This window comes from Panthera pardus, unplaced genomic scaffold (genome assembly GCF_024362965.1).
Source record: "Panthera pardus isolate Hobbes unplaced genomic scaffold, ASM2436296v1 HiC_scaffold_8, whole genome shotgun sequence".
In the NCBI taxonomy this organism is placed as follows: Eukaryota; Metazoa; Chordata; class Mammalia; order Carnivora; family Felidae; genus Panthera; species Panthera pardus.
In genome coordinates, this window is record NW_026527013.1 from 121,489,017 (window position 1) to 121,512,368 (window position 23,352).

General features: G+C 37.9%; 1 protein-coding gene across 1 annotated transcript in view; it reads left to right on the plus strand.

Moving 5' to 3' along the window:
* Positions 1-23,352, plus strand: part of GARS1 (glycyl-tRNA synthetase 1) — a 45,405-nt gene that overhangs the window by 11,382 nt on the left and 10,671 nt on the right. The window contains exons 2-12 of the mRNA XM_053897434.1: positions 276-377; positions 1,123-1,225; positions 2,263-2,404; positions 3,649-3,737; positions 4,634-4,710; positions 8,035-8,180; positions 10,543-10,692; positions 14,732-14,894; positions 16,203-16,367; positions 20,691-20,803; positions 21,634-21,774. Coding sequence (XP_053753409.1) covers positions 276-377; positions 1,123-1,225; positions 2,263-2,404; positions 3,649-3,737; positions 4,634-4,710; positions 8,035-8,180; positions 10,543-10,692; positions 14,732-14,894; positions 16,203-16,367; positions 20,691-20,803; positions 21,634-21,774 — 1,391 coding nt within the window. The remainder of the gene's footprint in view (positions 1-275; positions 378-1,122; positions 1,226-2,262; positions 2,405-3,648; positions 3,738-4,633; positions 4,711-8,034; positions 8,181-10,542; positions 10,693-14,731; positions 14,895-16,202; positions 16,368-20,690; positions 20,804-21,633; positions 21,775-23,352) is intronic.

A 23,352-nucleotide genomic window follows, 5' to 3' on the forward strand; every position in this document is an offset into this window, starting at 1 on the left:
CCCTCCTCCTTTTCCATTTGTCCCCTCTCCCAAAAGGAAAAAGAAAGCACACTAGTACTTATCCCCTTAGAATATAGTTATTTGTATAGTAATCTGGGTTTGTGTGTTTTGCTGAGGGCACAGACCTTCAGTTATTTATGACCTCTCACGTAATAAACATTTGAATTGCCTTATTCTTACACAGATGCTTTTTAAAAGGCATGCTTAAAAACACATTCAAAACTTTTCTTGACTTCTGAAACCAGTCCTGACTATACATTCTCTTTGTTGGCCAGGGAGATCTTGTACGAAAACTGAAAGAAGATAAAGCACCCCAAGTAGATGTAGACAAAGCCGTAGCAGAGCTCAAAGCACGGAAGAGGGTCCTGGAAGCAAAGGTGAGTCTTGGGATCCTAAAATAGGAACGTAAATTGGTCTAGGATTGTTAATCTGTCAGGGTGGGAAAGACCTAGAAGAGTGTCTGAACAAGTATCATTTGCTTTATCTCTATTTATCCAGAATGCCTTCTCCTCCCCCACTACCCAGCAGACTTCTCATCCTTTCAAATTGCATCTCAAAATGTCACCTTTTCTATGAAGCCTCCCTGACTTCTGACCTCCCCCTCCCCCAAATGCTAGACTCAGTATGCTCCGTGAATTTCCCTAGAAGGCATTGTGCTCACTCTTCTTTATGAATTCTTCCATGCCTGTAAATAGTGGTTTTGTGTTAAATTTTTTCTTTTAAGGAAAAGGTATATCCATCTAATACTTGCTCCCAAATCTTTCAAACAATAAATCTCCCATCACCAAACTGAAATCGTGTGGAATTCTAATTCATGATCTTACTACTGTCATCCACTAAAAATTCAGACATTGCTTATCAGTATCTGCATCTAATAAGTAAGCTTAGTCTTGCAATCTTGGAAATGATCATATACTTTGCTAAATAATTAAGTAAAGGTACCTTTTCTGTAACTCAAAGGGGGAAAAAACCCTAAGGTTTCTATTTTTTAAAGGTATCAAAATCTTGTCTGATAAATTTTATATTGAATTTTGTTGAGGAATCAACTGAATTCACATATATAAATTCATATTTCCACTCACCCCTCCAGTCACACGTTTTCTATTTAAAAATCCCTTACAGGAGCTAGCATTACAGCCCAAAGATGACATTGTAGACAGAGCAAAAATGGAAGATACCCTGAAGAGGAGATTTTTCTACGATCAAGCTTTTGCTATTTATGGAGGTAGGGGATTAATGATAGAGCAGTTATGTTGTTGGTGGTTTTAATATGTGCTTAAATCAAAAACATGGCTTTTCAATTGATACCTAATTGTATCAAGTCACGTAAAACAGGATATTTTGCTTTTGTTCCTTTAAAGTTGGCCATTGGTGTAAAATCTGTTTATGTCTTTCCACCCTACTTATTCTTAAAGACTGCTTTTTTCCATTAGGATGTAGGGAATTGGTAGGGGCCCAGGTATTAAGCACTTAATATGTCCATGTACCTATCAGATAGACTCTTCTTTGGAGCACTCGAGCGCCATTGTAACATTGGCCGGCTGTACTGTGCACCTCCACACAAGGGCAGTGATAAGCCAGGGTCCCCCAGATTATTCTTTATGGCAACTGCCAAGAGAAAACTTTCTTCACAGGTATGTAGATAAATCTCTATAATTATATTTGCCTATCTGTAATAGGCAAATATAATTAAATGTGTAGTGGTATTTTTCAGTTAGTGGAGATCATTGCAGTAGGATTAGACTTTTAGTACTTGGCCACTGAAACTTGATTCAGGTTTGGCTAAGCAGATCTCTAAATGTTTAACTTCTTAAGGTTTAAATATAGTGGCTCATATACTCAAGATTAAGTATAGTGGCTCATATACCCAAGAATAATTTAGGGAATTGGGTGCTAAAATATTAGGTCATTTTACCAGCTGCCGCAGCAAGTTATATCTATGGCACAAAACTGTAATCTGCTTTTTCATTCTGTTTCTCATATATGGAGGAACATCATTTGCTTTCAGTTTTTTTCTAAACCTACTTGGAACTCTTAATGTGTGAATATAATAAATGGAGTATGAGCTTTTAAATGTTACATCTGTTGGCTAGCTGGAAGTAAGACTCTTCAGTATTGAGGGATTCGAATTGCTGACTTTAATACCTTTTTAGAGAGTGTGTGAAGTCTTACAGTTTCTCGTGTCTTTTTGCTTTCATTTGCTTAGAGTGACAAGTTTGCTTAGAGTGACAAGTCCACGTTTTACTCATTCATATTTTATAGGCGTTAGTGGTCTGTATGATTTTGGGCCAGTTGGATGTGCTTTGAAGAACAATATTATTCAGACCTGGAGGCAGCACTTTATCCAAGAGGAGCAGATCCTAGAGATTGATTGTACCATGCTTACTCCCGAACCAGTTTTAAAGTAAGATCTCTACTTGGGGGGCTGAAATTCTTTAATAATGCATATTTAAGTAACTTCTCCTGATTACAAAAACCACCCATATTCACTATAAAAATCTGGAAAATAAAGACAAACAAAGAAAATACATACCTAATGTCCATAGACAGCCAAGTTAAAATTACTGTATATATTCTTACTGTGTTCTTTCTCTGGAAGTCCCTGTATATACATCAACATCAGCAGCACACTGCTTTTTTCATGTAATGTAGGTGAACATTTACTTACATCGTTAAATGTTCTTCTAAAGCATTTTTAATGACAGCATAGTATTCTCTTGTGGATGTGCCATAATTTATTTAGTTAGTGCCATATTGTAGGCATTTAAATTGTTCCTCATTTTTGAGTCTGCTGAACATCTGATAGATGGATTTTTGCAAATATATATGATTATTTCCTTACTCTGAGTTTTTAGAAGTTTTGGGCAAAGGTGTGTATGCATTTAGAATTGAATACTGCTATTTGTGTTGAAGTTTTAGTGCAGAAATTTAGATTATCCCTACTAACATTGTTGAAAGCAGGGCAGGATTGCTTGAATATAAAACAGAAAGAAGAATTCTTACCATTTTGTATCTCATCACTTCATTTCATGTTGCCTGGTAAAGAGTTAATTTTCACTGTTTGCATCCTTTGGGCTCTCTCAATAATTTCAGCCAATTAAAAGAAAAAAACTGGTGATGGATCTAAAAGATCTAACCTGGATCTAACCTGTCCTTTAGCCGTTTGCTCCACTAATAGGAACTGTGTAACAGGTAATACCAGTGTCCATTCAGGTTTCAGTGGCAGAAAACTCTTTCCTTAAGATTCAGGATCCATGCTGAGTATCATGAATTCTTGCCTAGTTACATTCCCTATGGTTTCGGCCTTTGCTTAGATCGTTAATAATGGGGTAGGCATGGATTAATTGATTCTGCAAAGTAGCACATGCTTTATGGCAACTTGTGGAAAAGTATAATCTAGTTGATGTCTTTTCCCTATGGGAAGAAAGAACTTAGGGAAAGGGTGAGGATATATTTGAAGAAGAATGTTCTCGGCATACATTATTATCTACCATGGATACATCATTATATACATACGGGAGCTTCCACCTCAGATGCATAGATATAAGCTTAATATACTCCATATAGCAGGAAGATTGTCTTATAAGGTAAAGTCTATGTTTTAATTTGTATGAAAGTGACAGATTGGCTTGGCATTTGTTAACTTAGGACCTCTGGCCACGTAGATAAATTTGCTGACTTCATGGTGAAAGATGTAAAAAATGGAGAGTGTTTTCGCGCTGACCATCTGTTAAAAGGTATGGTTTTTCATCTCAGATATTCTTCCAGGTTGAATTCATCAAAACAAAGGGTTTAGATTAAACTTTTCTCATATTTTTTCTCTTAAAAATTTGTTGGTGCACCTAAAACCAATTTTACCATATATGTTAACTACAATTTAAATAAAAATTCAACATAAAAAAAAATTGGGGGGCATAACATACAAAGATTAAAGCGCGCAGATCTTACGTATACAGGCATACCTCACTTTATTGCATTCCACCTTATTGTGCTTGGCAGATACTGCATTTTTTTGCAAATGGAAGGTTTGTGGCAACCCTGTATCAGGCAAGTCTGTCAGCACTGTTTTTCCAACTGCTTTTGCTCACTTTGTCACATTTTGGTAATTCTTGGAATATTTTAAACTTTTTCATAATTATTGTATTTGTTATGGTGATCAGTGATTAGGACTTTCTGAGAGCTCAAATGATAGCATTTTAGCAATAAAATATTTTTAAATAAGGTATGTACTTTTTTAGATATAATGCTGTTGCATATTTAACAGAGTACAGTATGATGCAGACATAACTTTTATATGTACTGGGAAACCAAAACATTCATTTGACTTGCTTTATTACAATATTTGTTATATTGTGGTTTGGAACCGAACCCACAATATATCTGAGGTATGCCTGTATGGATCCAGTCCCTTATTTAACAAGAAGTTTTTATACATGATAAGTAGAAACTCTAAGTCCTGCAAAAGAATCAGGACAGTGTTATGGTTCTCCCTGTAAAATCAACCATGGAGTTTATATAAAGTAAGAACACTATCCTTGGATTCATTTTCTTACCACTTGAGCGCTGAATCTCAAAGTGCATTTTCCTTTTTCCCATTGATTGAAATTGACATGTACCAACACTGTTCTTGTAGCTCATTTACAGAAATTGATGTCTGATAAGAAGTGCTCTGCTGAGAAGAAATCAGAGATGGAAAGTGTCTTGGCTCAGGTGAGTACTTTAGAGATGTTATCACAGTAACTCAGGAAGGTGCTGTCTTTCTTTCAGTGTTTGGTGACTGTTGAATTTCACATTGCGCTGACCCTGGCCACAATTGTAAAGAAGTAGAGTTTACCTTCTGTCTCTCTTTGCATTTTTATTTTCTTCTTTCGCTGCCTTCTGTGGCTAATACTTTATGTTAGCTCAAACTAGCAATTCAGTGTAAATAGGCATGAAATTTGTTCTGTCTCCTTCGAAACCAGTTTTCTGCATTCAATAGCAAAAACCAGACGAGTGGCTGAAGATGAATGTTGTTCAGTCTTGCTGTAGAGATTTTGGGGAAGATACCTTCATGAGCACTGTCTCATCAGCCACTTGATCTACTTGTGGTTGCACCGTCCCTGACTCCATGCTGTTATTGTTAAAACCCAGTGAGCAGGCCCCTGCTTTCCCTATAGACTAAAAGTTTCATAATTTCTATTTAAGTTGGCTAAGTTTAGGGAAGACAAAAGAGACCATAGAGATAATCGATTCTTGTACCAAGTGCAGGAATACCTTCTATATCAGAAATAGTTCTTATCCTCCTTTTGGGTCACAGATCACTTTAAGAATATTATGAAAACTGCACCTCTTTGCCCCAGGAATATGCACATGCCCATGTACATATGTTGCTGATTTCTCATGTCGTGTATTCATTTAAGCAAAGTACATTTCTCCAACACCATGTTTGATCATGAGGTCCATCAAAGCTTACCTCTTAAATTTTATGTACTTCCTTGGGTAAAAATACACACACACACACACACACACACACACACACACACACACACCACTGCTATATTTATACATCTTTTCTTTATATTGGTATATATATATGTGAGGCTGAATGTAGGAATCCCTACCTCTTTGCTTTTTACTCATGCGAATTTATTAGATACTTTTCCACTGTTGCCTTATTTTCTACAAATATGCTGATTTTTCGCTGTGATATCTAGCTTTCTAACGGTAGAGAAATTTTTTCCTTCCTCGTTTAAATTGAAAGAAAATCTCAATTTGGCTGTTGACTAATCTGCCAATTGACTTTAGTCCTTGTGAGGTATATTTTATCCTTTGCTTAAAGCTCATTACTTTAGTATTGTTGTTCATGGTTTAGTAAATCAGTTCTTGAGTTTTGACAGTCGTAGTTACACATTCATTTCTCATTTCCTTTTCCAAAGGCATGACCTTTAATAGAAAGAAGAAATGAAAAGCACTTCTAATTACCCCTAAATTACTGTTTCCCGTTTAGTATGTTAGACCTACTAAGTTTTTGTGAGTATGTATCTTTGATCTTAGCAGTTTCATTCATTTCCGAGTCAAGTGTCAGACCAGGAAGTAATTAGCTGATTTGTTAAGTCATAATTTATAGTTTGAAATCTGACTCTGTTTCATTTCATATGCATGGTCTTGGGAGAGCAGTCTGTTTTTTGATTTGCCATATCAGATACACATACAAGCTGTCAATGTAATGTTCAGTGAAAAGTTGGGGACTGTGGTCTGGTACTCAGTAATGGCCCTGGTGGATTCACAGCCAAAGGCCCATCTGTTTACTTGAGTGAGTAATAATATTTTCTCCACCTGTTAGTGCCTTTGATTCCTTTTCAGCTGTATGAAGCACGATAGCTTCTTTAAGAGCACCGATTCACCCTCTGAGTTAGGATGAGCTTTATTCCTGTTATGTGGATCCAGTAGCTCAGAATTAATTGTTTTTCTTCTGTATCCATTTTTGCTGACCTATTTCTGAATGTACCAGTTTTTAAAGTCATTTTTTAACTTCCATTAAAAAAAAATTGGTAATATATTTTTAAATGTATATTTATTTTTGAGAGAGAGAAAGAGCATGAGCGGGAGATTTGCAGAGGGGGGGGGACAGAGGATCCAAAGCGGGCTCCACAATGACAGTAGAGAGCCTGATGCAGGGCTCAAACTCAAACTGCGAGATCATTATCTGAGCTGAAGTTGGATGCTCAACCGACTGAGCCACCCAGGCGCCCCTAAAAAATTATTTTTTAAAGTTGAATCATTTGTTCCTTAGTGTTTCCTACTGTCTGGATTTGGCTGACTGTATCATTTTAGTGATATTTTACATGTTCCTCCGTTTCCATATTTCTTGTAATTTGGTAGTCAGATCTAGAGGCCCGATCAGATATCTTTGTCAAGACACTTAGTAAGTAGTATAATGTATGCTATGTGCCAGGCCCTGTGCTAAGTACTTTACATAATCTTTTTTTTTTTTTTAAGTTTATTTATTTTGAGAGAGAGAGAGCACAAGGAGGGGAGGGGCAGAGAAGGAGAGAGAGGGAGAGAGAGGAAATCCCAAGCAGGCTCCACACTGTCAGCACAGAGTCTGACACGGGGCTTGAACTCACGAACCACAAGATCATGACCTGAGCCGAAATCAAGAGTTAGACATTTAACTGACTGAGCCACCCAGGTGCCCCTACATAGTTAATATTCATAGTAGCCCTTCATAGTGAAGTAGGTTCTGTTTTCCTGTTTCACAGAGAAGCAAAATGAGGCTCTGAGAGGTTAGGTAAGAACTTACTTTTAAGTCACACAACCCATTAGTGGTAGAGTTGGGCAGTTTATCTAGCGTTTTCTGACTCCAGAGCCTCAGTTCTTATGGCCATGAGTTGATTTATCTAATTATTTTGTTTCTCTTGGGAGATTTTTTTTTTTAAGTTTTGAATATTCTTCAGTATTAGATGGTTTGTCATGGTCATTTGAAATTTTTGAATTGGAGAGTCATACATTATTTTAGAGTTTGGCATTGATTATCGATGTATAAAATGTGCAATAAATTGGAACAAGCAGACATGAATAAGAAACAGCTCTGCCTTCAAGATCTTAATATCTAGTGGGAAAGAAAAGGTATATGCACATTTAATGAATAGACAGGGAAGGGAACCTGACTGAAATATGCACAGAGTGGTAAAATTCAACTTGGAACACTTACTTACATGATTTCAGATGCTTGCCAGTCAGTAGCTATTGTAACTGAACCAGAGACACTTTTGCTTTATCTTTCATTGTGAGATGGTGAATGTGTGAGTTTTAGGTCAGTCCCAGAAAGATACTCCATTTTTCTAGAATGGTAAATGGTAAATTGATAAATGGAAAGTGTGTGAACTGGTTATGGTTTTAATTTGGATATCTTGGGGGTTAGGTTAATTCTGATGTTCTTGTTTTGGGTGACTTTTAATGATGGATGGGTTTTATATATAATACTCTTATCTTATGCCCTGTTTTTTTTTCCTCAGTCTTGTACATTAATTATTTTCTTGACCTATCCTTTAGCTTGATAACTATGGACAGCAAGAACTTGGGGATCTCTTTGTGAACTATAATGTAAAATCCCCCATTACTGGAAATGATCTGTCCCCTCCAGTATCTTTTAACTTAATGTTCAAGACCTTCATTGGGCCTGGAGGAAACATGCCTGGGTATGTATCACTTATTCTTTATGTAATGAAGGTATTAAAATTTCTCATAATAAAAAGTAAACATCATTATCAGCCATGAAGGAAAACTTTTGATAAGTGATTTGTAGAAAGTGCAGATAAATATTTATTAAGGAGAAATAATGACAGACATATTAAGTATATTCCTTCTAACTCTTTCTGAATGTAATTTTTTTAGTGTATGTGATAATTTTTTTTTTTTTTGTCACAAAATAAAAGTCTGTGATTATCATGTCTTCTAATTATAGCTGTATAGGGCAAAAGAGATAGTTGAAGAATGATTTTGGAAGTCAATGAATTTATTGTTGAAGGACACTTAGGGAAGAATTTTGTCTAGATCAGCACTTTGCAATAGAACTTTCTGCACTGGTGGAAATGTTCTATAATCTGTGCTGTCCAGTATGGTGGGCATCAGCCACATGTGGCTTTTGAGCACTTGAAATGGCATTAGTGCTTCTGAGAGGAACTGAATTTTAAAATATATTTAATTTTAATTAATTTAAATAGGCATTCGACTAGTGGCCTACCATACTGAATAACGTAGGTTTAGCTTGTTATTTTACAAGATGTGGTTTTCACAGTAAAGAAAGCTGAACAGCTTACAATATGATCCAGAGCTGGAATCTGTATTTACAGATTTCTTCTCCATGTTAACACACTTAGCCAAAGTATTACACTTCATAGCTTCAGATATTTTTCTTACGGTCTCATTGTAGAATAATGGAGTGTAGGCATTGGCTGAATTAGACAGATCATGTTTCCTGGAGTAGAAACTAAAGAACAATGAAAAGTAATTGTGACAGAATGTATTACTGGAATTGTTTTAGTCACACACTGTGTTGATTTGGGATATTTTATGGAGAGAGGCCAAAGGCAAGCCTTTCATTTTGACAGTACATACAGAGAGTCATTAAATGGGCCAAACCCTCTGACCTGTCATCCCACTCCTGGGAATTTATCTGAGGAAATAATTCAAAAGGAAAGGAAGCTATGTTTATCAAGAGTACATAAATTAAAAGTAGAAATAATCTATTTAATAATTTGAGATGGTTAAGTAAATTATAGTAAAGTAGTTCATTTTAGTAAAATACTCTGCAACTGCTAAATATGTTACATTTTTATGATTATTTAGAAAATGGAAAAATAACGAACACATCATTTTACACACTCTACTTATAAATAATGCATATAGGGGCATCTGGCTGGCTCAGTTAATAGAGAATGTGACTCTTGATCTCGGGGTTGTGAGTTTGAGCCCCATGTTGGGTGTGGAGCTTACCTAAAAATAAATAAACAGACAAACTTACAGCTTTAAAAAAAATGCATATAAACTGTAGTTCTGCTTCTATGTGTATCAAAAGTGGAAAGCACCACCAAGATGAGGAGTTGGTGTGTTAGAGTGAGAGCAGGGTGAAATTATAAGTTAATTTTTCTTTGTTGTTTTGTTTTCAAGTTTGTTTATTTTTGAGAGAGAGAGGGTGAGTGCCAGGAGGGGCAGAGAGAGAGGGAGACAGAGTGTCTGAAACAGGCTCTGTACTGATATTAGAGAGCCCGATGCGGGGCTTGATCCCATGAACTATGAGATCATGACCTGAGCCGAAGTTGGATGCTTACCTACTGAGCCACTCAGGTGCCCCCTTTTTTTGTTTTAAAGTTCTTTTCACAAAATATTTATTTTGAAGCAGGCTGTTGGGAAAGCTTTCTTAGTTGATACTTTTGCACAGAATACTTTCTGTAAAATAGAGGACAGTGGATATCTTGGAGTAGTTGCTTGGCTGTATCTTTAAAACATGGAGGAAAAGAGAAGAAGCCTCTGGCTGGAAATGTAGAACACCACAGAAAAGAAAATGACAGGGAGGATCCGGAAAATTGCCTGGCTTGTTGTAATGATTGTGATGAGTGAGCTCTAATGTCAAGTGTTAGCCCATAATGGATTCTTTTGAGCCATCAGCAGCACTCTCCTGGGTGGGTTCGTAGAGGTACACATAGGCAGGGTCTTATTTTCGGAAGGATCCAAAACTGTTGTCTGCCTCCATCTAAATGATTAACCAGGTTTTAGGGACATTGAGAGGTGCTATTTGACTCACTAGAGAGATAAAATAAAATCACATTTCTAGCAGTAGTATTACCATACCAACTGCTTGATACATTCTCTAACACGGGCTTGAGAATGCTCGCCACCAAGAAAAATGTGTATTCCTAAAACTTTTCTTTAGGGCGCGTATGTACAGTTTTGTGCAAAAATAGTATAGTATTTAGGACTTTGAGGATTTGTATCTAGAGTTTCAGATTTTTGGAACACAATTTCTTTCCTTCTAACCAACTGATTTATTTAAACTCTTAGGTACTTGAGACCAGAAACTGCACAGGGGATTTTCCTGAATTTTAAGAGACTTTTGGAATTCAACCAAGGAAAGTTGCCTTTTGCTGCTGCCCAGATTGGAAATTCTTTTAGAAATGAGATCTCCCCTCGATCTGGACTGATCAGAGTCAGGTACTGCCCATATTATTCTGCTGGTAAAAATCGTGAATGACCTTGGCATTGAATGGGAAAGGAAATCTTGCTATGTTGAAACAATTCTGCTTCATTTTTACATGGGTCAGAATTTATTTTTGTCCTCCAAAAGATTATGTTTTACATTTGTAATCTCTGGGACATCAGGTAGTTTTGAGTGACTAATAGGAACTGAAGGGAAAGGAAGGGAGGTGAAGGATAGGTCACATTTCTCACCTCCAAAATAATCTTTCCCCCTTGTTCATCATATGTTTAGAGAATGGCAAGATCTTGACTGTCTAAACAAGGGCATTTTCTGTCAGTGGTGATATATATAAGCATAGGGTGAGGTGGGGATGAGGTGATGCTTATGAGAGGGAGTCCTCAGTGTCCAGGGCAAACAACAGTGCTCGACTTGGGCTGAGAGTGCTCCCATAACCAGTTGACATTCCTCCAGGTACTTGAGGTGTCTATATGACAGAAAGGCCAGCTAACAGGCTTATTTTTATCTAGCCTACTCACTCGCTTCTGTTCTAATAACCTCCCTTTGCCAGATGTATCCAGGAATATGTAGGGCGGCATATTAGCACTTAGTTAACATTTTTCTTTAGAAACATACTGTGACTTAGCTGTTTGTGACTTAAGCTTTTTGTGGTTTCTATACGTTTTTCTTACTAATATCATCTCTTGGGGTAATAAAGTCCATATAAAAATAAGATGTAGGTAAACCTAACTATCTTAGACTCCAAATGATTTTCCACAGCCCCACCACCCCATCCTTCTCTCTCCTTACTGTAACTACAGACTTTAGTAATAGCATGTCCCAGCCACTGACTCTACATCAAAGCACCCAAACCACCTGACTAATCTTGTTAGTCCCCATGACCCCCACTGAGGAAACACTCCTGTGATTGACCAAACTGTATCTTCAGGCCTATGATTCCTTCAGCCTTCTGGTCTAGAAAGGGGAGACTGCACAGAGGAAGGGCTTCAAGACTTAGAAAAACAGGTGGGAGAAAAAAGAGGTGCAGAAAAAAAGAGGTGGTCAGAAACTTTAGCCAGCTATGATAACAGTGCAAAACTTGTCAGGTTTGAGTCTTTTATTTTTCTGTTTTTTTCTGTCTTTTTTTTTTTCCTTTTGTTTTTTGGCTTTCTGTCTGCTCCAGTAGTGTCTGCAGGCATGCTTTCAAAATACCGAGGAAGCTGGGTAAGACTAACTTTGTCTAAAGCCGGTGTTTTAGAGAGGGTTTACATCATGTAGAGTAGCTCTTGGAAGTTATAAAGGATCACAAAGTAAGGCCTTTGGAATAAAAAGTGGTAAATCGGAAAACCAACTCAGAACTGAGGAGTGATTCTAGGAGTTAACTGGTGAAAGGCTGTGGGACTTCATGACATTTTATTCCTTGGTCATTTTCACTTTATTATTATTATTTAAATTTTTTTCAATGTTTATTTTTGAGAGAGAGAGAGAGCACGAGCAAGGGAGGGGCAGAGAGAAAGGAGACCCAGAATCCAAAGCAGGCTCCAGTCTCTGAGCTGTCAGCACAGAACCTGATGTGGGGCTCAAACCATGAACTCATGACCTGAGCCGAAGTCGGAGCTTAACTGACTGAGCCACTGAGGCACCCCGGTCATTTTCACTTTAAAGCATCCTGTCTGGATTCTGGCTGGTTTTTGGTATATGCCCCTGTAAGATCCTGACTTAGAAGGCTGTTCATTCTTCCATGAGCCAGTAACCCCGTGTTTTTTGTTACATGGGTTGGGTAGGGCTAGGATTTGTTTAGTGTTATGATTTCCTCTTGATGACATAGAGTTATTAGGTCTTTGCCTGGCTGTGATTTCTTTAGGTTGGGAGTATTGGAGTGTTCATATGAAATTTTTAAAATTAATTAATTATTAATTTATGTTTATTTATTTATTTTTGAAAGAGAGAAAGAGAGAGGGAATCCCAAGCAGGTTCCACGCTCTGTGCCGAGCCTGATGTGGGGCTCAGTCCCACCACCCTGGGATCATGACCTGAGCTGAAATCGAGTTGGATTTTTTTTTTTAAGTTTATTTGCTTATTTTGAGAGAGAGAGAGCAAGAGCGAGCATGGGTGAGAGAGGGGAGAAAGAGAGGGAGACAGAGAATCCCAAGCAAGCTCCACGCTGACAGCTCGGAACTGTGAGATCATGACCTGAGCCGAAATCAAGAGTCAGAAGACGCTTAACCAACTGAGCCACCCAGGAGCCCCTAAAAATTTATTTTTACTTTGATTGGCTGGTTCTGTCTTCTAGACCTATATGTGTTTTTGTTCTCCGCAGTTCCAGGTACAGTCTCTGAACTCAAAGACAGGAGACTGCTGGTAAAATCCGTGTTTAGTTTTGATTTCCACCTCCTGTCTGTGAGCTGACAGATGGAAAGGCTTTGGCAGCAGATTATTTTGGGATTCTGGGCCGGGCCCTTATTTTGATATGCCCTGCATTTTAGATGTTCTGTTCCTAACAGCCCAGCTCTAAGCTATGTTAGGACAGATATTGTGCTTCTCTGTCATGTTTCAATGCACACAGATGTTTGATAGTGGTCAGAAGACAAGATATAGGTGCTGTGGGGCCAAGTAAATACCATTAAAAAATAAAATTTAAAAATCAGAGCTCTTTTGCAATGCATTTCATGTATTTTTAAAACCCATTTAAGCAATTTTTCTTTACTTTGAAACATCTGAAATAATCATGAAAGTGCAGTAGTAAATGTGTGTGTGGGGGGGAGAGTTTGTTTAAAGAAGAGAGATTTGATTTTCACTCATGGCTTAAACCACTTTTCCCTCAATAGTTACTTAATTGCCATTCAGAGAAATCTCTTTGGGAAACCATTACTATATGCATATTTATTTCAGCATTATGCAGTTAGCTTAGTGTTAGCCTGTTCAATTTATACCTTATGTCCTCAACCTTGAATAACACTTTATTCAAGAAGCTGTTACTCTAAAGAAGCCAGCCGTATGGTGCCATTATCTGTCATTTACTTGTTCAGAGCAAGAAAAAGGAAGAAACCAAACTGCTATAAAAGCTAAAGAACAGTTTCACTTCATTTTTAATTTCACATTGGAACTCATTTAGTGTATATTTATAAAGACTTGCTAGTGCTTTAAGGAAAACCATTTTATATGGAAGTCTCTATTAAATATCTCATTTCTTTTTTGCATCTGACTTTGGCTTAAGTTTTCCTAATATTAAAAACTGTATCAATCTGTTCTTTAAAAATTATTTTCCATTGAAAGTAAGAATCTTTTGTTGTGGTGGTTAGTATCAAAGGAAAAACAGATGGACAGTAATGAAAGTGGTAGAAACAGATTTTATTCAAGATTATTATGGTACGGGAAAAGGATCTCAGTATAGAACAGGGCTCAATTTTGAATATATCATGGGTAAGAGGGGATTTATAGCCAAGGAGCATGGTGGGGGTCAGTAGTTAGAAAATTACTAAAAGGGAATATGAGGGGAAAGGGGGATTCTGACTAAACCAGCCTAACAGGATCTTGCCGAAGGCAGGCCAGGGTGATCAGATACCATGTGGGGGATGGTGGAGGATGACAAACCCTAAAAGATACCAGAAGTGATCACACATAGCAAGCGGGGGAGGGGTTCTGGTTAAATTGACTTAGCAGGGTGCTTGATAAAATTGGATTTTATAAAGAAGTGTACAGATGGGCCTAGGAGGAGGTTCAGGAGACTGATTAAGTTTGGCCAAGCAAAGAATCTTTGTCATTAGATAGAAGGAGTTAATATTTGAGATAAATTTGACTGTATTTATTTCTTTAAAATACTATTTAAGCAAGTAGTGAAGTTTTCATTAATGTGTCTAAAAATAACAACTACCTACACAAACTTAATCAGACTTTTTTTTTTTTCATGCCATTCCCTTAGGAAACAATTTTCTTGTTTAGTGATAAAAGATTCCTGTCGTGTGAGGGGTTATATCATTGTAGAATAAAGTTGAAAATAAGGGCCTCATTTATTTTTTATAGTTAAGCATGCCACTTTTATGTTTTTGCTTCCAGAGAATTCACAATGGCAGAAATTGAGCACTTTGTAGATCCCAGTGAGAAGGACCATCCCAAGTTCCAGAATGTCGCAGACCTCCACCTTTATTTGTATTCAGCAAAAGCCCAGGTCAGCGGACAGTCTGCTAGGAAAATGCGCCTAGGAGATGCTGTTGAACAGGTAAGATTCTGTCGGTAACTTCCTTTAGGTTATTCCTCTTCAGGGACTCCAGCACTTAACAAATTCTGTGTACTGAATGATAAAAAATTTACTTTAGCAGTCACTGTATTATTTTATTATTTTTTAATTTTTATTTATTTTTGAGAGAGCATGAGCGGGGGAAGGGCAGAGAGAGGCGGGGACAGAGGATCTGAAGCGGGCTTGTGCTGACAGAAGAGAGCCCGATGCAGGGCTTAAACTCAAGAACTGCGAGATCATGACCTGAGCTGAAGTCAGGTGCTTAACTGACCCAGCCACCTGGGCAACCCGGTCATTTTATTTTTTATATGGTGTCTGTTTTTATATAGTATTTATTCTATACTATTGTTATAATGGGAGGAAATTACGTGAACATGCCGATTTGTGGGCCATTGGGTCTAACGTGAAAAACAGATTTAGCAGAGCACTTGGAAAAAAGATCTTGGTTTGAACTCTGCATTATCAATCCAACTTTTTTCAGTATGTACTACTTTGGGGGAGACATTGTGACTCACAGAAAGCAAGCCCTCGGGATTTTAATCTCTTCTGTATTGGGATAAAGTCTTGCATAGAATAAAATTTCTCCAATCATTTGTCTGGAGAAATGAGTGAGTGAAGACTTTCTTATAGTAGCTGTGGCCTGATAGTGGAGTGAATTGCTTCAGGAAACAATGAACTTCCTGCCCCTGAAAATACTCCACTGGAGGCTGGGTGATAACTTGGCAGCTATTTTGTAGAGAAGAGCCCAGCAGCAGGTTGGAGATGGGGGCTAGATGATTTCTAAGATCCTTCTGGTACTGTAATAGTAAGATGACACATACAATGTGGGGTGTACAAACTTCAGTGCATAAGGATATGTTAAAATCCCCTCAACGTGTCTTATTACTTCTGTTAATTCAGAAGAAATATATCTTCCAATCCATAGGGTCGTTATTATGAATGTCATTTTTAATACTGTAGTTATAGAGGGTGTGAGGTATTGGGCTGAATTTTTTGCTGACCCAGTGAGTATGGCAGAAAGATTTTGAATCACTCCATTATTATCAGCTTGTTAACTTGACGTTAACCCCGTTAAAAATAGCCACAGTCACATTCTGGGTATTTGAGATTGTTCTGAAAGCTGGATAAATTAGCTTACTTTGTGTTTCGAATGTTTTTCAGTAGATTATGAATAGATTGAAAACAGTATGTTGGCCTTTGAAAGAATGTGCATGTTTTTTTCCTTCCTCTGTGCTTGCTTGCATGTTTACTTGCTTATTTATTTACTTGTTTATTCATTAATTTTTTTAGGGCGTGATTAACAACTCAGTATTAGGCTACTTCATTGGCCGCATCTACCTCTACCTCACGAAGGTTGGAGTATCTCCAGATAAACTCCGCTTCCGACAGCACATGGAGAATGAGATGGCCCACTATGCCTGTGACTGTTGGGATGCCGAATCTAAAACGTCCTATGTAAGGAGAATGGAAGGGTTGTTAGCATGTGACCGTCACGCTGTTAACTTAGGAGCATGAATATCAAAATTGCCTTTTATGTGCTTTATGTCAGAGTGGAACAAGGAGAAAAGGTTTTTTTTTTCTGAAGCAAAATGGAAAAGGCAATTGCCTCATGCCCCCTCATGTCCCAAGAGGGCTTTGTAGACTTAGACGGCTTTAATGGAGACAGAGAGTAAGAGAGAGACACAGGGAGAGATGGAGAGAGAGTGAAAGTCTAATGGGGCAGTGTTGGTGTGTATATTCTTGGGGTGGCCAGTATTTCTGGTAATATCCCTGGGTGCGCCTAAGATGGGGTGGCCTCCTTCCTGACAAGGACCCCAGAAAGTGTTGGGAATGGTGGTAGGGCCGAGTAAAGAAAAACATGGTGCTCTTTGTTTAGAGAGCTATTTGGTAGGTTTGGGCAATAGACAAGGAGATTATTATCTCTTGTTTAGGAACTACCTTTCTTCAAATTCTGTGTATTTAACGGTTATTCAGAGAAGACCTCCAGGTTACTGCTTCACTGTACCACCCCATCCCCACCTCCCAAACATGAACATTCGTACTGGAGCTTAGAAGTGACAAACATTTGGGCATAGGAGGGGCGCCTGGCTGTCTCTGTCAAAAGAGCATGTGACTCTTGACCTCTGGGTCATAAGTTGGAATCCCACATTGGACGTAGACATTACTAAAAATAAACGTTTAAAAAAAAAAGTCATTTGGATATAGGTGATGCTTTCTGCTCTGGTGGCGGTGAGAACAAGGTGGCATCCAGAACAAGGAGGTGGAGAGCCTTCTGGCATTTCCCTTATTTGGTACTGGAGAGGCGTCTCAGTGACTTTTGACAGTCATTGGTTCCCATATGCCCTTCACTCTTTACTTTTCAAAATGACTTTCTTTTAATAGGTTCATTTTTGAGAATTAAAAATAAAAATGAGTCATTTAAAGATGACTCATTTTTGTAAAATGAAAAACAAAAAGTAATTCTGAAGAATATTATGTAGAAAGCGAAACTTCCAGTTGTATATATCTCCCCAAAAGTGGTTCACGTCTCTTCTAGATCAGGGATCAGCAAGCGTTTTCTATGGTAAATGTAAAAATATTTTAGGCTTTGTGGATTTCTGTTGCATATCTTCTTTGCTGTTGTTTCTTTTATTCTTTTTTTTTTTTTAATGTTTATTTATTTTTGAGAGAGAGAGACAGAGCACGAGCAGGGGAGGGGCAGATGAGGGAGAGAGACACAAAATCAGAAGCAGGCTCCAGGATCCGAGCTGTCAGCACAAAGCCCAATGCGGGGCTCGAACTTCTGAGCCGTGAGATCATCATTTGAGCCAAAGTTGGACACTTTGGCTGAGCCACCCGACTGAGCCACCCAGGCGCCCCTTATTCTTTTTTTAATAACCTTAAAAAATGTAAAAACCATTCTTAGCCCCATAGGTTTTTCCAGCCACTGTGTTAGATGACTTTACATGCGTTGCAAACATACACACATGTATATATGTATAATGGTATACAAATACCTGTAGCGGCTGTCACCGATGTTTTAAAATATTCTTTTTCTTTTGTGAATTTAGGAAAGAATTTCTGTAATCTGTTAAGATTTTCTTATTACATTCTTTTCCTCGTAGGTTTGCATGACAGACGTATGCCAAAATGATAGTAGTCATTACTTTTGGATTATAGGTGAATGCTCACTTCTTTACATGTTTTAGATTTTCTGGAATTTCTTATTTACAGATCAAACCAACAAAATATTTCCTGTTTTGTGTGAGAGAAGATTATTTCTTTTCTCTTTAAGTTCCCTTTCTTAATTTGCTCTGACTCTAATTTCACTAAAGCAGATACAGATTCTTGTCTTGCAGTCTCAATTTAAATTCTGGATGTGGCCTGGATTACATTTTATTTATTCCATTTGTTTCTTCATTTGACATGTATATTTGGCAAGGGCCGTGTACCATTCTAAGTGCTTCATATGTATTATTTTATGTAATCCTCCTCATAGGTTCTATTTCTGAGGAGGCTGAAGCACTGAGAAGTAATATGCTTGAGCCACACAGGTAGTGAGTGGTAGAGCTGGGACACGAACCAGGGCGGTCTCACTCAGGCCCGTGCTCTTAACCATTGTGCCACATTGCTTTAATGAAGCCTGCTACTTCATGCTCCTCCTTTTCCGAGGGCCCCTGCGAGCCGTGGCCAAACCGTCAAGTATTGGGAATGAGAAAATGTGGGCTTCAGTCCGGGAGAGGTGACGAACAGCATGGTGACTGTGGTTAATAACGCTGTTTCGTATATTTGAAAGTTACTGAGAGAGTAAATCCTACAAGTTCTGTAACCATGTCTGGTGCCGGATGTTAACTGGACTTCCTGTGGCACTCAGTTTGCAGTATGTATGAATACTGAATCAATACATTGCACACCTGAAACTAACACAATGCTGCATGTCCATTGTACCTCGATGTTTTTTTACAAATAAAGAAAATATTTTAAAAAAGGGCATGTGGGCTCAGCATTGAGATTAGGCTGCAACATTTTTTCAACGTTTTTTTTTTTTTGTTTGTTTTGTTTTTTTTTTTTGGGACAGAGAGAGACAGAGCATGAACGGGGGAGGGGCAGAGAGAGAGGGAGACAGAATCGGAAACAGGCTCCAGGCTCCAGGCTCCGAGCCATCAGCCCAGAGCCTGACGCGGGGCTCGAACTCACGGACCGCGAGATCGTGACCTGGCTGAAGTCGGACGCCCAACCGACTGCGCCACCCAGGCGCCCCTAGGCTGCAACATTTTACGGAAGGTCATTGGAAAGCTAAACAAAACCAGAAGCCTAAAAGTACCAGGCACTTCTCAGGGGAGGGGAGAGCTCCTTTAAAGATTTTTTTTATTGTTTTAAGTCCTCACAGTAGTGATTTTATTAAATTAGCTGCTTTATAAAATGTCATAGTTGTTAACAGTTTACCAAACTGTAGTGACCTGGTGCAATTTGCTGAGCATGTTGTAGAAAGGAAAGGAAATGCCAAAACCCTGTTCAAGTTGATCCATTGCAGCCTAGAACAAAGGAGAGTTGTTTCTCCTTCACTTAAATCAGGGAAATGAAACAGGTAAAGAACTTCCCTGCCCATCTGAACCCTCTGTCAGTACAACAGTCCGCTCAGTAGAAACTAGATGGTCTATGCATTCGAGAAAAGGCTTTAACACTTTATTATTGTGTACTTCATATTTTATTTGTTTCAATTAAAAAAAAAAAAGTTGCTGAGACCTCTAATGCTTCACCCTTTTCTTCTCCTTCCTCAGAGGTAAGCACTAGCCCAGAATTGTTGCCATCCTCAGGCATGTTTTTGTAATGTTACCTTTTACTGTGTAAATATGTTGACATCTTTCGTGAATGTCAGATGATCAAGTTACGTGCTTTTAGGCTTCGTTCTTGTCTTTAATTCCTGTTTTGTTATTGTGGTTATGTATTGGGGCTTCTGAGCTTACGAGGTTTATATTTGCCCTCTCTAGTCCCCACACCCCGCGTGGTAACATGTGCTTGGAAAGCTTATGGTTGCGATGGTTGCATTTTTCCATTCTCTTTGGATCAAAGGCCAAAAACTACATACGAGAAGGACTAACTAGATATCTACTAAAACAAGCCTTTTACTTCTTTAGATCTTACTCAAATAACAGGTTATTAAAGGTCTTTGAAAACAATGTAGATTGTGCTTTTGAAAAGTATCATAGATATTAACAGGAAATGACCCTGACATCTCTGTGGTGGTAATGCTGTGAAGTTTTAGTCTATGACTTCAATGTTACCTGCTCTTTACCGAGATTTCTTTTGTTGGGTAGGAAACTGAATTGAACATTAATGCCCACGCTCATGGCCAGCCGAGGTGTGTGTTTAGCACAGCCACATGATGCCAAGCTGTGACAGCAAGTAGACACTTCATCCTCAGAGAGTAGTGGTTTTTGCCAGATTCATTTGGAATCACGGTCACAAATTTGAAACACATCTACTGGTTTTGTCTAAGTTCACATTTTATTTCCATAAATAAATCCTAGAATATATTAGTTTACCCCACATTCACAATATGGCAAAATAAATCTGTCCAAAAAACAAGACAGTTTTGCGTATATGTGTGAATTATATTTTATAGGGTTGTTAGCTGCCTGATATATAAAAGTATTCCCATTCCAAATATTTATAAAAGTTGAATGAAGATGCTATAATTGAATTATCTTTGGGTATGTGAAAGAGTTATAATATGCATGCATCTGTGAATGAGCTCGGCGTAAGTAATAAGTGTTTTTATCTGTTATGTCTTCTTAGGGCTGGATTGAGATTGTCGGATGTGCTGATCGTTCCTGTTATGACCTTTCTTGTCATGCTCGAGCCACCAAAGTCCCACTTGTAGCTGAGAAACCTCTGAAAGAGCCTATATCCTTTCTGGTCACTTTAACAACTCTGGACTCAAGTGTAAACACCCTGAAAATGGCTAAGTCCATTTCTGTACACTCTATGGATAAACTGAGATGTTTTGGATGTTGTGGCAACACTTATTTAAACCTATTCTACCCTTGTCATTGCTTCTTTCCTGTTCTCATTTTTCTAATCCGACACACCCATCCGATGTTTGGTCTTTCAAAGAAGCATATTCAGAAAAATGCTCTGAACATCTTTCACAGTATTGGCCAGTTTTTGTCAGCTGTTTCCAAAATGCATTTCCCCACACCTGCACCCACCTACATGCTCTTTAAATAAAGGGCACCTGGTGAGTACTACTTCTATTAAAAGATGAGTGCCATTTAATGGTAGGTGAAATAATAATTTAGTTCACTTGATCTGTAAATCCGTAAAGTAGAACTTTCCATTCTTTACCAGGCAGTGAGTTTATGAGCTTACCTCAGGGCTAGGCCAGTGACAGGAAATAGATCCTGTTGTGTTTGAGACATTTCAGAAGTCCGTTAAATGGTTAGCAGAGGTTATTATGCTGTGTATCAGGGTGTGTTGCTGATTAGATAATATCCCTTTCGTGTCACTATAACTTTGTAAAAATCTCTGTTGACAGCGTTTACCTGTTTCGAGTGAGGATTTGTTTGAATGATTTTGAGGGTAGTTATTTCATTTTGCATTTGACGTCAGTATAAACAGTGTCTAGGATGCCAATAGAGAACTGGTCATTGTTTTATGTCGACGATGGATTGTTCTCAAGATCATTCCCATAGTATGGCAGTTCTGTGTTTTTGGATTCCTTGACTACTTCATACAAAACAGTCAATGTTGTTCAGTTTGAACCCAATAAGGGAGCAATTGGGAAGGCATATAAGAAGGATGCAAAGCTGGTGCTGGAATACCTTACCATTTGTGAGGAGTGCTACATTACAGAGATGGAAAAACTACTGAATGAGAAAGGGTAAGATTTAAGATGTGTACTCTTTTTTTTTAATTGGGGAGAGAGAGAGAGAGAGTGTATGCGTGGGCAGAGGGAGAGAGAGAGAATCTTAATCAGGCTCCATGCTGAGTGTGGAGCCCAGTGTGGGGCCCAGTCCCACGACTGGTATCGTGACCTGAGCCAAAATCAAGAACTGACTGAGCTACCCCAGGCGTCCCTAAGATGTGTACTTTTATCTGCTTCAGTTAGAGATGTTCTCTCTGCAGGTTCTGAAAGGGTGAGATCAGTTTCTTTAGAAATTTTTTGCAGGTAAGTATTATCTCTTGGCTATATTTCTAGAACTGTCATTCCTGAGATTTTGACATTATAGCCTGGAAATAGATTTGAAATGAACTATAAAGATCTTTTTTCCCCCAATAGCTTTCTTAGAGGAGGAGACTTGTCCAAGGAAGTGACTGAGGAATAATTAGAAATGACATATGCCTCTCAGTCATTGCTCTCTTTTTGAGCTTTGGAGTGGTCTCTGTAATTGTTTTAAGCATGAATATAAAAACAGTAGAGACAAATCTATAAAGGAATATGACAAAATCCAGCACTAAACGATATAAAATGTACCATGTTTGACAAACAATAAAAAACTTTCTAAACACATGAAAAAGCATGAAAACATAGCCCATATTGAGGAGGTCAGTCAAAAGAAACACCTAGAAGTGACAAACATGATGAATAAATACATAAGGATGTTAAAACAGTAATAAATATGCTTCATATGCTCACAGATGTAAGGGAAAACATGAACATCTGAGGTGAGAAATGGAAATATATATATATAAAAAGAGACCGTGGACATCTAGAGGCAGTTTTGCAAATGAAAATTCACCAAATGGGATTAACGGTAGATTAAACATCGCAGAAGGAAGATCATTGAACTCAAAGACATAGCAATAGAAACTATCCAAAAAGAAGCTATAGAAAAAAAGAAAGACTGGGGAAAAAATGTCCTTTGGATTAATATGAGGCTGTCTAACATATCTGTAATTGGGAGTCCCAGAGACGGTATACAGAGAAAATAGCTGAAGATACATACAGTTGCTCAGAAATTTCCAAATTTGTTACAAACAGAAAACCCACATTTAAAAAGTTCAAACTCAAGCAAAATAAACACAAAACCACATGAAGGTACATTAGAATCAAATTGCTGAAAACCAGTCATGAAGAGAAATGTCCTTAAAGTAGCCAGGGGAACAAAGGCTCATTACATTAAAAGGAGCAAAGATAAGAATGCAAACCACAGCACAATAGAATAAAATCTTTTAAGGTGCTTAACCAAAAATCCTCTGCCAAGCAAAATACTTTCTTACAAACAAAAGCTGAGAGAATACATTGCCAGCAGACCTATACTAGGTGAAGTGTTAGAGGAAGCTCTTCAGGCAGAAGTGTGGAAATTAGCTACCAAAGAAATAAAGAGCTCTAGAAACAACAATTCATAATATGGGTAAGATAAAGGACATTTTATTTAATTTCTTTAAAAGATAATGTGCTGTTTAAAGCAAAAACAATAACAACATATTGTGAAATTTACAACATATAGAAGTAAAA